The sequence below is a fragment of the Ciona robusta genome, chromosome 12 (genome assembly GCF_009617815.1).
Source record: "Ciona robusta chromosome 12, ASM961781v2".
Taxonomy (NCBI): Eukaryota; Metazoa; Chordata; class Ascidiacea; order Phlebobranchia; family Cionidae; genus Ciona; species Ciona robusta.
Genome location: NC_143246.1, coordinates 7,715,381 through 7,732,731, shown reverse-complemented (window position 1 = coordinate 7,732,731; position 17,351 = coordinate 7,715,381). Strand labels below are relative to the sequence as shown.

The following is a 17,351-nucleotide window of genomic DNA, read 5'->3' as shown; positions in this document are numbered from 1 at the left end:
GAACTATGGCACAAATTTGATATATTTGCTGGGTTATGTAAACTTTAGTTCCAATAAGAAAATAAGTATTTTTATTAGACTGTAACGGCCACACCTTTTATTTTATTAGTTAATTGTTTCTGTTTTACCGTTAGCGCGTTATAACAACGGTCGTTTTACCGTTACTTTTCGTATTTTCGATTTTGTATATTGTGCGACCATACTATAACCAAAAAGACAAAATAAAGTTGTTCATTTTGTATGGCGTTCATGGAGGTTAATAAAAGTTACTTCATGACGCATTCGCTGACTCGTAGTTTAACAAGATTGTGGAAATCACACCGGGTTTTATAACGGAGTTTTGCCCGATCTTTAAATAGAAGGTTGAAGTTGGCGAAACCTATTTACATCTCAAATGGGGAATTCCATAACACGTCACATTCCCTCTATTACGGAACAAGCAAATCGAATTTTAACAAGTTTCTGTGCTACGTCAGCGGGGAAGTCCCTGGGAGGAGGAGAGAATATTTGAAGTAAAAGAAAGAGAATGAGAGAAAAAAGGGCGAAGTTTGTGGTTGAACGGGATAACCCGTAGTTAATAAAGCTGAGTTTGCTGCAGAATGAGGTACGAAGGTTGATGTAGGTTCGGGTTAAGATGTTACTTATCAAAGAACAAAATATTATAGCGAAGTTTACGCTTATATTTACAATAAGAAGGTTATAATAGCAGTATTGTTACGTCACAGGAACTTATATGTAAATCGCGTAACTTGAGTAGGTTGTTTGTTGCGTATAAAGAAGTCATTATGACATCACCAAATCGGGATGGTTACTACCAACGACCGGGGTTTCCCCACAATGACGTCACTTCACCACCCCGTCATCAAGTCCCAGGGTCGCCATCCTCTGTGACGTCATCAAGTTCAAGAGGGGAGCCCCCTAAACGCTTACGTCACTGGTTAATAGAGATGATTGACAGCGGTAGTATCCCTGGGTTGCAGTGGGAGAATCACGAGATGACAATATTTCGGATTCCATGGAAACACGCGGGGAAGAATAATTATAAAGAGGAGGATTGTAGAATATTCAAGGTTTGTGGTTCATATGTATGTAGTACTGTGGTTCATATGTATGTAGTACTGTGGTTCATATGTATGTAGTACTGTGTTGTATTTACCGTGGGGTAAGATGGGAAATGCTTTCATTCTATTTTATCGTCTCATTTGGTTGTAAACATAATTATATAACCCTATCCTTATGACTCTAGAGCTTTATTAGTAAAGGCATCTTAACATTTAATATTACACATACACATATAGTGTACCGTGGGGTAATATAGCATTGCACACTATAAGTATGTGGTTTACATTATAGTACCAGCACTATCAGAGTAAATGGCATAACATACTAACATAAAGTTAAATGTGATAGCATGCGTTGTACACATGCGTGTATATTGGCAAGCGTGTATGGGTAAGTGAATGCACAGCATCAACTATTAGTTATGAAATATTCTGTGGGGTAAGATGGGATAACGTTAGCCCATAATACCCCATATTTTCTAATCGTATTCTGAACAATTAACAAGGCTCGTTAAAATTGAAAGGATGCATAGTTATATAAATCTGTAAATATTCTTTGTTTATTACTACATGGGACGATAAAGAGAATGAAACCATGAACCATCTTACCCCACCCTATACTATATAGTTCGTAACGTCGCGGCGTTTTAACAAATATGCGATTGTGGCGTCATAAGCGACAATGTTTCAACGAAAATCGAAAATTCGTTCAAACAATCGCCCGAGGGCGTGTGTTCGCTTCGGGCGACATCGGTTTCGCGGAGCAACATCAATACGCGTCTTATATTCAACCGCTGAATATTAAAAATTCAATTTTTTACGTCATGACACATGACGTAAATTATAGAAATAATATTTTGAGGGATTCGCTTCCTTGTTTAACCGGAAATACGTCACGAATCGTGGCGTGGTGCTCCTAGAGCATCGGATATGACGTTATAATAGCCATTCATATAGGTATGACGTAACAATAAAGGAATAATGAAAACTTCGCGAAATATTTCGAACTAATATTGTAGAAGTTCCAAAACATCGATCAACGCGACGCTGTAGGCCAACTTTCCTATGACGTAACAAATCGTGCATTGTTAAAGTTTTACAACTTTATCAGCATTCTTACGTCATAATAAAAGAAACAATGCTCAATATGACGTCGAAACCCGAAACAGAAATTCTCGAAGTTTCGATCCAGCCACCGGAAGTAGGTTAACGCTTCACTGATTTCGATAACTTCCCGAATTACCGCGTGTATGACGTCACAATGGATTATAACCAGAGTCTTTTATTAATAAGACTTTCCTCATATACGAATATCGTCATTTATTTGTATTAATATAAAAACCTAATTCATATCATCCTAGATTTGTTGCTGCCAAATTTTAGTAACGTCACATAAATAACAAACCCAAGAAAGCGTTCAAATACAACCAATGATTGGGGTTGATTTTTATAAATATTTCTTCATTTCTACCACGAAGTTATAGTTTCTCTATCGTCCTTATTTTGCTCGCAAACCGATGTTAGCTTCGTTACGCACATAACTATGACGTCATATTCACATCGCAATTAACACAATGGCTAAGGAACAAGGGTAATTGTTTAATATGACGTAATAATCACATTTGGCGATTCTCGAAACAATTTAAGGAAGTAACATTATGACGTCATAACACGGACTGTTTGTAATAAGTAGGAACAATGACGTTGTGTTTCATAAAGATGCAAACCATTGTTCCCTATCGCGTGCAACCTTGTATCCACAGAACATAAACTACTCCCAACCCCCCATATAACCCCAACCCCCATATAACCCCAACCCCCCATATAACCCCAACCCCCATATAACCCCAACCCCCATATAACTCCAACCCCCATATAACCCCAACCCCCATATAACCCCAACCCCCCATATAACCCCAACCCCCATATAACCCCAACCCCCGTCCAGTTACGCTTCGGTAAAGGGTTACATTCGGTATGTAGTGCTTGGGCGAAGATTACAGAATTATAACCGTAGCTCCAGGATCCCAATAGAGCGTTACTAATGATTGAAATGATTGGGAAATATGGGATTTAAGTGCTAACGCTATCCCATCTTACCCCACATTTCTATATTGAATTATTTGTTCCCCCCCACAGGCATGGGCCGAACACCGAGGGAAATACAAACCCGGTGACAAGATGGAAGCCGCGACATGGAAGACCCGGTTACGTTGCGCCCTCAACAAACTTCCTGATATCAAGGAACTGAAAGACAGAAGTTCTTTAGAGGGGAATGATCCTTACAGGGTGTACCAGTTGCTGCCGGAGGCTGATAAAAGTATGAGTGGAAGGAACTTTTTGGTGTGGTGGGCAACGTTATAACACGGGTGTTCTGCTTCATACACCTCGTGTCCGGTTACGAGTTACCACGTATAAAACTTAGTGGGCGATCCTTTTTGTATGGCTGACAATTTAGACAACTTATTAGTGACCACTGGGTTGGAGCAATTGCCATCAGGTGTATTGCTCAAAGGAACACATATGCCCACAATGGTAGCAGCACCAATCGCCAACCTCTATGCGCGCTAAGCCATGAGCCACGGCGCCGAAGTATGACGTGTGTATGACGTATTTAGTGACATCACTATTACATCAGGTCAAGAATACGAGATCTACCCACGAAGTACTTGGACAAAGGAGGTTGTGTCACCAGATGGCCACAGGAACGGTAAGATGGATGTTCACGTGTAATAATGACGTTTCAATTATGTTTATTGCGTCACAGATCCCTATCACATGGCGCAACCTAACGAGCCGGATTTGACGCACATGACGTCACATACGATGACGCAAGAGGGAATTCCCCAAGTTGACCTGACTCGGACAACACCCGCTCCTTCACAGGAATTCAGTAAGATAATAACGTTAATGACGTAACAAACCCCACAATAATGACGTAACAATGTATTAAAGGTAGAATGCGAGTTCAGGAATCAGACAATGGGTCTTGTTACACAATAAACAAGGTGACAAAGTTTGCTATGATGTAATAATGACATCACACTAACATTATGACATCACAGTTGGATATAGCGCCACCCAGCGACTACGATTGTGTTCGAAAGTCGGTGCTTCGTGTTCGCTCGATATCGGACGACACAGTGGGGTATGCCAACCCCCCTAACCCCCCCAATCATGACCCACGTACAAGGAGCGCATCAGGGGTTACATCACCTAGTGGTAGCGATGCTAGCGTGCATAACATGGAGACGTACAACCCATATCCTGGAAGAGGGGGGTACGAGAACGGGGTCCATACATCCATACCGCCCCCTATGGTGGGGAATCATGATGTCGCACCACGTGAGTGCCCACATGCTCGTTGTCGAGTTATTTGTGTCTGCACCGCAACTAATTGGTTTAAGCTTGTGGACCAGAGGTTATGGGTTCGAGGCTTGATGCTACCATTGTAGACGTATGTATCCTTGGACAAGTTGTCACTAATGGGTTGTCTAAATTGGCAGCCATGCAGAATGTATGAAACAGAACACCCATGTTATAACGAATGTATTTACCTATCAACACAAGGATAAACAAGTTACATCCATTCACCATACACATCTATACCCACCCTAACACCCCCGTTACCCCACAGCCGCCCATGAAATGGAGGTTTACATTCGGTACCGGCGTTCCAATGTCCTCGCTTGCCACGTTACCGAACCAACAGGGTGCCGGATCAGTTACGGCAACTCCAGTTTACAGTTGATAGCGAGTGCAACCCACGAACTTCCCAACAGTGTGTTTGGTCCTGAGACATTACAGCAGGTAAGTTGCTTGTTGATGTAAACTACATGGGGGTTGTATAGGATTTCTAGAATCACTTGTTTGTGCATTGTTCTCATGTAATACATATTATTAAACTCCTAATATATTATTTAAGGCTTTTTCAATTTCTGTATTTTTTTATATACTAATATATATTATGTATAGCCTATATATATATTTTGTCCAGTTTATATATGCTTTTCCACCCTAGATTGAACTACTTGACTGCGAGCCATACGCATCATCAGAAACACAGATCCAACTCACCAAACATATATTAAACAACCTTAGAAGAGGTCTAATACTCAGTTACAGTGGAGGATGCTTCTACGCCAAACGTCTTTGTCAAAGTCGGGTGGGTGGTTGAAGATAATGCTGGTTTAATATGATTCTTATGCATTTATAACAACATATATTTTCTATTTAGTTTTAATAAAATAACATAGGCAACCTGGCGAGGGTAAATAAATTTTATTAATAATTTCTGTTTATGTTCTAGTCAAAGGACCTGGGATTTGAACCAGATTTAGTCCATTACCAACACCCACACTACTTATATTTGTATATACGAGTAAAAATAAATAAATAAAGAGATTTAACATGACCTTATGTTCCAGGTGTTTGTATACGGTCCCGAAACATCAGGCAGCGCGCCAGAGAAACTTGAGCGTAACGCCTCAGTGAAGTTGTTCGATTATCGAAAGTTTTGTGAAAATCTTCAGCAAGTTTCGCAAGTTGGCAAGTTTCGCTCTGTAGAGGTTCGTAATATAAACATCCTATTTTAATCTATCGTTACGATTGTAGGTACTTAGATATTCAAACTTGTGATTAAAAAATTGAAATATAATTCTGCATATTATCCGAATGTGGTGGCAGGCCTGGAATTTTCTACACTACATTGATCAGTAAACATTACAACCAATAAGTTAGATTTAAATAAGTTTCTAATGAAAGAAGCATAGAATACTCCACCTAATGGCTAAATATTACAGGCTGAGATTCGTATTTCGTTTGCGCAAACTTGGTCGGTGCAAAACCCGATAGAGAAGAATCTGGTGAACCTTTATATGATACCACGTGCTGCCAAATATTTGCTTACTAAGGTGAGAATGGTTGTTATATATTTGTGGTGGAATAACCAGGACTTGCCGCATACGCCCACAATGTTGGCAGCGCTTGCCTTTATGCTAGAGAATGTGGGCTCGAAGCTACCGTTGTGGGCGTGTGTGCTCTTGGGCAAGACACTTCAAGATTGTCTAAATTGTTAGCAGTACGAAAAATCAATCACCTATAAAGTTACATCTGTGATAACTTGTAAGCGTTATAACCACCACCCCTATAACAACCAACTTACCCAATATAACACGAAGCCATCCTCCCAGGTTCGTGAGAAATACGACACCACATTTACGTCACCAGAGGGCGAAAGTATCCTAACATCGGGGCCGGATAGTTACGATAGATTGGCGGACCGTGCAACGCAGGAGTCCAACCAATATGTTGACGAACTGATTCGACAAATGGCACAAAGTGAGCCGATGGTCAGTTTCAGCGACATCAACCAACCAACGTACAACCCCGGGTACTTTCAACAATGCCCCCTCCAGGTGGGGCCAGTGAGCAACGCTGGGTTGAACGACGTAGAGATGGGTGGATGCATATTGTGATGTCATAATGTATATTGTGATGTCATAATGCATATTGCGATGTCATAATTAACATGATGTATGTGATTGTACATGGACATTGCTAATTGTTTGTAAATAAAGAGAGATTGTTGACAACAGACACTGATGTATTACATCACAATCGACAAGCAGGGGGCAAGGTGACGACATAATCACGCATTGTGATGTCATGATTGAAGTGGAAAATAGAAAACATGATGAAAAAATAAGAAAAGTGAAAAAAATCATAAAAAGCGTTGAATCATCACTTGATAGCCGACTCATAAACGTCACAGTTCATAGAAATAATATAAAGATGTGAAAATCCCGGAGATTTCCTCAAATTTGCAACAGGATCACTTTATCTTATTTTAACATAGAAACACAAAGTACATAACATAGCAATACTGATGATTGGAAGTACAGTGGGGCGATCACTTATGTCGTTTACAATGCCGAGCAACTTTCTCTTTCAACCCCTCAACCAAACTACACAGTTTAAGGGTAGGCCCAAGTTTAAGCGACATAAACTTCACGATATTGTTGTTGTTTAACAGGAGGAGGGCGGCTCCATCAATCTCCTGCAAATGTGGGGTGGGGGGTTATTTAAACAAGTTCGATGACACATAATCAAATGATAATATTATAAAAAGGACATTTATTGGTTAACATTTGTTTAATATGAAAACCATTACATAAAAATTATATTAAGTAGGGGATTAGTAGCTTTAAAACAAGCTACAGGTAAAACTAATCGAGTAAAAACGTCAAATAAAAACGTGGCTGCTAAACCCAACATACAATAAACTCACAGTGAGTTGTAGTTGATTAAAACAAAACATTCAAGTAAAATAAAAAGAAAAACTTCTCACGTGTTTATTGAATAAATGTAGATGGGGTTGCAACGCTGGTTCTCGCTCCCCAATGTACGACACTACGTCGTTAACCGACCACTTGGTGGGGTTGCGTGACCGGGGTTTGTCCAAGGGTCGTGTAGAGGTCACGACCTCACAAGGTTTGGGGTCATGGGGGTTAACGGAGGGGGGTCGCGATGGGGGGTTGGTGGTGGATGATACTGTGGAGGGTTAGGGGTTACACTGCAATTATGATCTGGCAACACTGCACTGGCGTCGATTCCCGGGGGGCGGGGGGGCACGCCCCCCTGCTTTTAGTGCTACGTATTTATGACGACGCGCGCGGTCTGCGTATACGGTCCGCATTTACGTAAACGAGGTGAAAGTCCACTGAGGTCAATAATGTAAACCTTGGCAAGAATTTAATCGTAAAAAATAATAATTATGACGTTATAAACACACAATCGTCAATGTCCATTGTGACGTATTAAAACGTCACAATATTGATTATTGGTTAATAAAACATATTAGGAACGTTTTTGGTTAAGTTTATACAGAAAATTGAACCTTACAGTCTTACAGATTATTAGTTACAGGTGCAGTTTATAAAAAAAAGAATTTTATAAGAACAAAAACGCAGTTTTAAACTCGTCAGGGTCGTATTTGTGCAAAGCAGGATTAGTTTTTTTGGAAGCGGTTAGCCTGTCAGACATATACGTATTTGATATGAAATCAAGAAAGTTTTACGTTTTAGAGAGATTAAGTTTGTAAAAAAAAATTAATAGAACAACAATGAAGAAGCACCAGCCAACCATATCAGCATTTTATAGTCGTAAAAGGCGTATCGATGAGACAGAAACAGAAGAGTCAGGTACCGTCTTTCATGCCAACGTAAGCCATCCTAATGAACTGCCCAAGTGTGTTTCGTCTGGACGATCGTTGCAAAACAAGTGGCTTGAAAAATATTCGTGGATTGTGGTCAATAGTGATGGAAGTTGCCGCTGTTCAACCTGTTGCTGGGCACAAGAGAATGGCCGTATAGCATCGGTCCATGCTAACGCGGTGAAACGGAGCCCATGGTTTTTAGAAAATAACGGATGGAAAGATTTTAGGAAAGGAATGAACAGCATCGAGAAGCACGCTCAAGCGAAGTATCACAACGAAGCTGAGAACGCAATGAATGTAAGTTTAACATTACTAGAAGTTGCAAAACGTATTGCTTTAGGCCCTCTTTAGTGGTTTTATACATCCTAAGTCAGTTGATAAAGTGTTTATTTACAGATTGGACTAAACGAATCAGCCAACATAAGCCGAATTGATCGCAGAGTAGAACAATTCCAAAAATCAAACCGGGTTGCAATGAGCGCTATCATTGATGCGCTTCGTTATTTGGGCGAATGCTGCTCTGCCATTCGCGGCCACGGCGACGAAAAGCAATCGAGTAATTTATGGAGATTAATTAGGCTTCTGTGTCGGTATAATCCAACCATTAAACAGTATTTTGATGATGATACAGCTACTAAGTTTGTATCCCCAGACATTCAAAATGAAATTTTATCTATAATCAGTAATAATGTAACACGTGTTCTTATTGGAAATATCAAAACACAATCCCGTGGCGAACAGCATATGTCATCTGTATTTTCAATCATCATTGATGAGACATCAGATTTGTCAAATTTGGAGCAGGTGAGTGTTTGCATTCGCTACGCCACAGACCAACTTCATAGTAACGAAGTTTTTCTCGGATTTTATGAAACGTCGAAAACTGATGCATCCACACTGCGAAAAATTGTCGACGATGTTTTGTTAAGGTTTGGTCTTAACATACAGCAGCTACGCGGCCAAGGTTTATGACGGCGGGAGTAACATGTCCGGAAAAATAACGGGTCTTCAGAAAAGAATTTCTGATGACAACTGCAAGGCTCTTTACTTTCATTGTACAGGGCATCAGCTAAACCTCATATGCCAGGACGCATGTGCTGCAAACCCGTTAGTTGGACAAGCGATGGGCCATATTAACAAGATTATTAATTATATAAAGGAATCTCCAAAACGCTGGGCTGCATTTCAATGTGTTGTATTTGAAGGCAGTCTCCCCAACACAAAAAAGATCCGACCTTTATGTCCGACACGTTGGGTTATGCGTTTGGCCAGTATCGACGCTGTACTGGAAAATTATGAAAATTTATTGGACTTTTTTCATTCAGCCAGTGAAGATACGTCTTTCCCAGCGGCTACCCGGTCAACAGCTCTTTCGTTTTTGGATTCTCTTCAATTATTTAAAACATACTTTCTTCTTAGAGTACTGCAACGGTTGTTTTCAACAATAAATCCTGTACACGTGAAATGCCAAGCACGCGACATCACAATAGGCGAAATTCAAAAACTGATGAATTTTCTTGCTCAAACGCTTTCCTGTGACGGATCTTCCATGGCAAATGCCAAATTGTTTCTGGAAGAGGTGAAGACTAGCGCTATTGCGCTAAAGTTGGATCTTCCTGCTCTTCCCCGCCGCCAGAGAAGTCGAAATGTTGAAGTGGATGACTACTATATGGACATTTATAAAAACGTCATGCAGTCTGCCACAAAAGCCGTGACTGAGCGGTATTGCTCAAAATCCATTACTATAGCAAGCAAGCTGCATGCTTTGCTCATGGAGCCAAATTTTAGTTCTTCCGAGGTGTTGGACATTTCCAATTTTTATGCTCCAGACTGGAATCCACGTGAAATACAGAGGGAAAGACTGCAGTGGTTTGCACGGTGTAAGAGTGGGAATATTGTTCCATCTATTGAAGCACTACAAAAAGAAATGTCCAACAACTCAAGTCTACGCACACTGGCTCCGAACTTGCATACTGCACTTATAACTTACGTCGTATTACCGACGTCATCCTGCGAGGCTGAAAGATCTTTTAGTATGCTGAGACGGCTGAAAACATATTTGCGCTCGACGCAAACACAAAAACGACTGAACAGTTTAGCCATTATTGCTGCTCATCAGAGTGTGGCTGAAGAACTAGACATTAACTCTATTACCAATGAGTTTGTGTCTCACACACAAACACGTCGCAATCGATTCGGTGTCACTGTCTAGCATCAATTATGTCTGCAAATACGTTAAGTTTCGTTTTACTGTTTATGTTCTTTTAAAATATTAAACCTGTTTTAGTTAAATACAATCTTTTTGTTTCGTTCGGTATCGGTATTTTTGTAAAAAACTTGCGTCTTAGTTTAGCCTTCACGTGCCTCGTAGTTTAGTCTTCACGTGCCTCGTAGTTTAGCTTTCACGTGCCTCGTAGTTTAGTCTTCACGTGCCTCGTAGTTTAGCCTTCACGTGCCTCGTAGTTTAGCCTTCACGTGCATCGTAGTTTAGCCTTCACGTGTGTCGTAGTTTAGCCTTCACGTGCGTCGTAGTTTATTAGCCTTCACGTGTCTCGTAGTTTGACCTTCACGTGCGTCGTAGTTTAACCTTCACGTGCGTCGTAGTTTAGGCTTCACGTGCCTCGTAGTTTAGCCTTCACATGCGTCGTAGTTTAGTCTTCACGTGCATCGTAGTTTAGCCTTCACGTGTCTCGTAGTTTGACCTTCACGTGCGTCGTAGTTTAACCTTCACGTGCGTCGTAGTTTAGGCTTCACGTGCATCGTAGTTTAGCCTTCACGTGTCTCGTAGTTTGACCTTCACGTGCGTCGTAGTTTAACCTTCACGTGCGTCGTAGTTTAGTCTTCACGTGCCTCGTAGTTTAGCCTTCACGTGTCTCGTAGTTTGACCTTCACGTGCCTCGTAGTTTAGCCTTCACATGCGTCGTAGTTTATTAGTCTTGGCGTGCGTCGTAGTTTAGCCTTCACGAGCGTCCTACTTTAGCCACGCATAAAAAAAACTCGCCCCCCTAAAATTAGTTTGGAACGTAAAAAAATCGACGCCTATGCAACACTGCAAATATGATCTGGCAACACATATAATATGCACCAGACCGATATTGTATTTCTTTCACAAGAATCGTTTAACTACACGAGCACCAGATCAGGGTCAGATTTGCATAATTTAATACAAGTTGTAGATAGCGCTTACCGTTATTTTCCTCCACATTGGGAGGGTTGGTTGTGCTTGACACCGATGGTGGGGGGGTGCTACGATCCAGTGTTGCAGTGGTAACGGGGTCACCAGGGGTCGTTGTCGTGGATACGCAACCAGTGCTAGCAGCGGGCTTGTCCACTTATAACAAACAAATATCAACCAAGCGTGACAATGCAATCATAAAAGTTTTTGATTTTTTTAATAATCACAATTTAGTTGCACTTATATTATAACCGCAAGGTGAAACTACTTTAGGATTAAAAGTTGAAGATATCCTCCACTGTTTCATAAGTTGGTGTGACATGTTATCTAAGCAGCCCTAACATTATGGTCTCAATGTAACACAGGAATGCCTGCCACGATCTTACTGGTTGGAATATGGAACCAATTAGAGTCATGGGCAAACTACTAGGATCTTGAAACTTCACCCAACCAACCCCACCCCACCACAACACGTACCTGTCGCCCCCTCACTTGATGGGATGTCGAACCTTCCAAGTTTATTATCGCTCGTTACGACTGACCCCAACTTTGTCGGCCACCCCTGCGTTGCCCCACGTAGTATGGGTGATTTACCCGCCCCGAATAACGAAGTGGGGGTTGAACCCACCACGTCGAGGAATGAGGGTGAGGTAGGGGTGATGGGGGATTTACCTGAAATAATGGGGTTTCCAGATTTGTTGACAAGGTTTACTATATCAGGATGATGATGTCACACATTATGATGTCATACATTATGATGTCATGCATTATGATGTCATACATTATGATGTCATGCATTATGATGTCATACATTATGATGTCATACATTATGATGTCATACATTAGGATGTCATACTTATGATGTCATGCATTATGATGTCATACTTTATGATGTCATACTTATGATGTCATTAACTTTCACACCGAACCCCTCCATCCTCGTGTACGACGACGAATCCGCTGCTTTACGTTTTTTCTTTTTCTTTAAATATTTTGACTGAAAAACAAGACGTTTACAGAATTATACACCCATGTTATACACCCACGTTATACACACCACACATAATACATGGATATGGAACATGATTTTCATTCAGTTATCGTTTATTGGGTCCCAAGCAACCCTGGTTATCGTTTGTTTTAGAGGCCGATTGCTGCAAAGTGGTGGATTAAATAACAACATAATACTAATGTTTATTAAACATGGTATAATACCCGTTCACGACCCACCAACATAAAATCCCCTTCATTGGTCGAAATTTTTCGTTTCCTTGGCGACGACAACAATGCCAATTGTTCCGCCGACAATCCTCCCACATCAGGGACTTCCCCCTCCACCAACCCTGCTCGACGCAAAACTTTGAGGATTCGTTTTTGTTTTCGACGACGTTTCCGAGCTTTGCGTTCCAAGCGCTGGATCTCGTACACGGATAACTGGTGGTGTAAGTTTGTTGATTACTTTCAACAGGATTAGGAACCAACACGTGTTGGTGAGTATGTTATGTGTGTTGGGTGGTTGGGTGCAATGAATATTCAAAATCGCAAAGAGAAGGAAACCAACAACAGTTGTTATAACGCAAGGATAAAATAAATCAACTTTGAATAAAAAGTGAAATAAACGTAACATTCTGTTTTAAGTAAATGTTTTCAACTCACTGTAATTAAAACATGGCATTGTGGAATGCATGTAGAAAGAACAATGGTTAGAATGCACGAATGTTAACACACAATGCCCATTGTTACAAACCTGGTTTAATTGGTTTTCCGTTTTCACCTCAGTTTTGCATGAACTTGGGATTTCTGTTGGGAATAAACCTGAAGTAATTAATTTTTTCAAAAATACTTTATCAAGTTTTATTAAAAAAAATTAATATTTTTGTTCACCTGTTGTTGTTGTTGTTGTTGGTTCTGTTGTCTCTTCTTCATTTTTCTCAACTGTTTTTAGAAACATAAATCTTTTTCATATAAATATAATACATACACATACATATATACACACATACATATATATATACATATATATATATACTTAATTTTTACATTCCGGGTTGTTAAATTAAAACATTTAAAAACAGCCATAGAAATCATATATACCTTTTATCGCTGAGTCGTTAAAATCTTGCGACGAGTCGCTTTCTTCGGAGGAATTTGATGAGTCAGACGCTACGTTGGATGATGCGGCAGTTTCCTTGTTTTCAACAACTTTATATGATTTCTATGTTGGGAAGGTTTAGTTATTAGAGTTTGGATTTGAAATACAGATTCGAGGTTATGGGTTTTATGCGATAAGTTATTCAAGTTTATGACATCATAAATAGAAACAAAGGATGATTATGACATCACACTTACATCGTCAACCACTTTTTTTACTTCTCGTCGCAAAACTTTGTCGCGTCGTCGAGTTGGTTTTGTTGGGGCACTAGGTGGGGCTATATCTACCAAACATAAATATCTTATATAGATCAAGTGTTACAGAATCAAGCCCAACGAATATTTTGGTATAAGAAATATTTTTCCAATAATTTTCATCATCAGTCTCTTAGAATCAATATTATATGGATTGTTTGACATTATGACATCATATCCACCTTTCTGGTTGGATGACTTTGGTTCCGGTTGGTTGGTCACGCTCCTCGTTTGTCGTTTACTTTGTTCCGCTAGGTGGCGTAGTTTCTCTCCTACAACTGGGTTTTCCCCTAAAATTTAATAATTTAATTAACAACATGAATTTTGTGGATCTTTTAAAATACGAAAAAATAAATAAATTAAAACAACAAAGAAAAGTATGACCCAATTTCAAAACATAATAAAATAAACCACACCCCCCATTAAACCACACCCCCCATTAAACCACGCCCCCCATTAAACCACCCCCATTACCTTTAAACCCCGGTTGTTGTATTGGATGGTCGTTGATATTACACCAACCAACAGGGAAGAGGTCGCGAGAATCGTAAGTTGCCCAATAATCAAACGTGCCACGCCAACCATCGAACGATATGAATACCTGGTACATAAGTGTCACGAATTAGGGTTTCCCCCCATGTTATGTTGTATGCACATACTTCATGTACTTTTCATTATCTATATCTAAAATGCAATTGTAAACAATCACCCACAAAGTTACATACCTAACCCCTAAGCATGAGGTGTTTGAACTACAACACCTGTGTTATAACGACTGTTGTTGCCCAGCTACACAAGGATAAATTGCATTTAATGTCATGCACCTTATATAAACATGCTCACACAACCATTCTATTCTGTATGGGTGAGGTCTGTGAGGACCTGGGATTTAGGCCAGACTTGGCCCATTACCCCAACACCCTTGTACGTCCGGAAGTGACGTGCTCGCGGCAGTGAAGTTCTTGTTATCATGTTCCGACTCCAGTGTTCCGATCAAGTCCCGTTTTTTGTCCCGATTCTTGACCCGTATATATAGGACTCCATCTGCAGACTATTTCTGCGAACTTGTTCTTCGTTCCGACCAAGTCCCGTTTTTTGTCCCGATTCTTGACCCGTAGGACTCCATCTGCAGACTATTTCTGCGAACTCGTTCTCCGGTCCGACCAAGTTCCGTTTTTTGTCCCGATTCTTGACCCGTATATATAGGACTCCATCTGCGGACTATTTCTGCGAACTCGTTCTCACACGATTCGCGAACATCATTCGAGAACCACACTCGTACTCACAACGTCACAACCGGACGCACTTCCACAGAAGGTTTATCCTCGTCTGGGCAGCGAGTCACCACATATATGCAACTTTGTGGGTAATTGTTTGTTTTTTCCTGTGTATGACTGTAATTTGGACAACCCATAAGTGACCGCTGGGTTGGAGCAATGTCCGTTAAGTGTCTTGCCCAAGGACACATACGCCGATCAGTATTAGTACCGCCGTCGAGCATCGAACCGGGGCCCTTCGGTTCTCGATGCAGACGCCTAAACCACTGAGCCACGACGCCGGACCACACACAACCATACAATCACCTGATCACCATCCACATCCCCGATAGTGGCCGGACATATCAGATGAGGATTCTTCCGATCAATCGCTTCCAACTTCATTCCAACCTCGAACATGTTTTCATCCGGACCTTTCGGCTCCTGTGTGGGAGGGGGGTTAGTGGGGTAAGATGGGTGTAATGTTGGGGGTGCATGATGTAGGCATATTTGTCAAACCTGAGTGGGCAGGTTTACCCTGGAACTTTCCACACTGCATTAAACAGTAAACATTACAACCAATAAGTTGGATTTGTTTCACAGGATTGTGTGTTTAACTATCCTGCCTCCCCTGTGTTTAAATAGTTTGGCCATAGGTTTTAAAGTAGGGGTTAGTTCGGGTCAAATGTCTATATATATATAAGTGATGTACGGCAGATTTGTCTCGTTACCTCAATCAACAACCAGGGGTTTAAACCAGCGTTAGCATATTAACCCCCTTACCCACCTGTAAGAAACAACTACTATCAGCATGATGGCCTCCTTGTAATGTTCGTTGTAGAAACGATGGCCATGTTGAAACATTCTTGGTGAACCCCAGTGGTGGTTGTAACAATCCACCGTGTGCCGCGCAAGTACCGAGGGGAAATATGTCCTGGAATTCACATAAGATATAAATGCAAGGGTGTTCTAATAACATGGGGCATGGGTTACATATTAAGTTTTACTAAGTAGGATGTCATAATTATACTTCAGCATATTAACGCAAAGGTGTTTGGAAGTTAAATCTCAATAATTTAAACAAACCACAAAGTTGGGGGCAGGTGGCTGCGCTAAGATAAAGGTCAGATAATCTCGCAATAAATAAATTACGAGTTATCAACTCATTAAAACAATGAAAGAATGTTGATGTCATAATTACTTTAGAATCGCAAAGTCGCCAGAAATCGTTGCAACCATCCGTTCCATCCAATCGTAAACATAATCGTGGACCCTGTAATTATGGGGTAAGGTCAGGGGTGCTGTGTTACCTGGCTCTTTAAACAGACATCATATATTTTAGTAGGAGCACCCAAGTTTTACTCCTTAGTGCCAACTTGTTAAACAGGAATGATATAATACATGTTATAAAAACTTAGTTAAAAGATTCAAGAATTTAACACCTTCGCTTGCAAACAACATTAACCACGCCACAACAAGTCATTGCACCTGTATAGCAACGATGGTCGCCACGCTGATCGCCGATGGGTTTCGTGCATCAGTGGTTTCTAACTTTTGCGAAACCTCAAATTTATTATCAAGTGGAATTTTGTCGCTGGTTTGTTTAAAACACGCGAGGTCTGCAGGTTTCATCCCTGTGTGTTGGAGGTAGCGCTCCCAACTGAACTCACCTGTGGGGGTGATATAATGGTGGTTGCTATAATATGGGAACTATTTTGTAATGTTAAAAATATAAACATCTAATAGTTTTAGTGTGCAATCCTCTTGAAGGAAAACCAAGATGCCAAAGAAGGCAATGCTATAAAACCAAGGGGCCATCATATAATACAGCGGACGTATTCCTCACTTACACTAAAACATTGTAAATATTTAAGATTCCATAAGGTTAGCGCACCTGACTCACCACTGTCCATTTTGCTTGCTTTTATTTTACGATTCGATCCAATCGTTGAATTTGATGATTTTGAACTTTCATTGCTCGCTCTTCGCGACATTTCAACAACAGCAACAAAAAGCCCAAACTTTTCAACAAACTCTATATTCTATGGATTAATATCGTAGGTTGGATTATTGTAACATTAACGATATCTATAACCACACAACTAACGATCTGTAGACAGTATCTAAACACAAAACTACAGCAGACGATCTTGAAAATAGATCAACTTAATCGTTTAGTTATCATAGTCAACAGCTATCATATACTTATTATGTACGAATATTACCACAATAATAAC

The 17,351-nt window shown here is 40.5% G+C and overlaps 3 protein-coding genes across 6 annotated transcripts; 2 read left to right on the top strand and 1 right to left on the bottom strand.

The window, feature by feature from the left end:
- The first annotated feature begins 695 nt into the window (after positions 1-695).
- Positions 696-6,659, top strand: LOC149727414 (interferon regulatory factor 8-like). The gene is made up of 11 exons (XM_089889635.1): positions 696-1,070; positions 3,201-3,381; positions 3,700-3,771; positions 3,829-3,954; positions 4,017-4,069; positions 4,127-4,406; positions 4,699-4,871; positions 5,083-5,226; positions 5,489-5,629; positions 5,864-5,974; positions 6,254-6,659. The coding sequence occupies exons 1-11, from the start codon at positions 786-788 to the stop codon at positions 6,536-6,538; spliced, it is 1,851 nt and encodes a 616-aa protein (XP_089745761.1). The 5' UTR covers positions 696-785; the 3' UTR covers positions 6,539-6,659.
- LOC149727412 (uncharacterized) lies at positions 6,646-17,293 on the bottom strand. Of its 4 annotated transcripts, none has more exons than XM_089889623.1 (17): positions 17,009-17,293; positions 16,603-16,784; positions 16,316-16,387; positions 15,902-16,048; positions 15,442-15,558; positions 14,333-14,459; positions 14,041-14,148; positions 13,802-13,887; positions 13,547-13,667; positions 13,337-13,387; positions 13,200-13,252; positions 12,683-12,886; positions 12,353-12,449; positions 11,930-12,124; positions 11,465-11,608; positions 7,411-7,613; positions 6,646-7,119 (listed from the first exon to the last, which is right to left on the bottom strand). In XM_089889623.1, the coding sequence occupies exons 1-17, from the start codon at positions 17,106-17,108 to the stop codon at positions 6,973-6,975; spliced, it is 2,154 nt and encodes a 717-aa protein (XP_089745749.1). In that variant the 5' UTR covers positions 17,109-17,293; the 3' UTR covers positions 6,646-6,972. The 4 variants fall into 4 exon arrangements, with proteins under 4 accessions (XP_089745749.1, XP_089745750.1, XP_089745751.1 ...); XM_089889624.1 differs by having other exon boundaries at positions 13,200-13,258; positions 13,346-13,387; positions 17,009-17,291; XM_089889625.1 differs by having other exon boundaries at positions 17,018-17,289.
- LOC149727413 (zinc finger MYM-type protein 1-like) lies at positions 8,057-9,631 on the top strand. The gene is made up of 2 exons (XM_089889674.1): positions 8,057-8,574; positions 8,674-9,631. Exons 1-2 carry the CDS (start codon positions 8,185-8,187, stop codon positions 9,247-9,249), a joined length of 966 nt encoding a protein of 321 aa, XP_089745800.1. The 5' UTR covers positions 8,057-8,184; the 3' UTR covers positions 9,250-9,631.
- Positions 17,294-17,351: the final 58 nt, after the last annotated feature.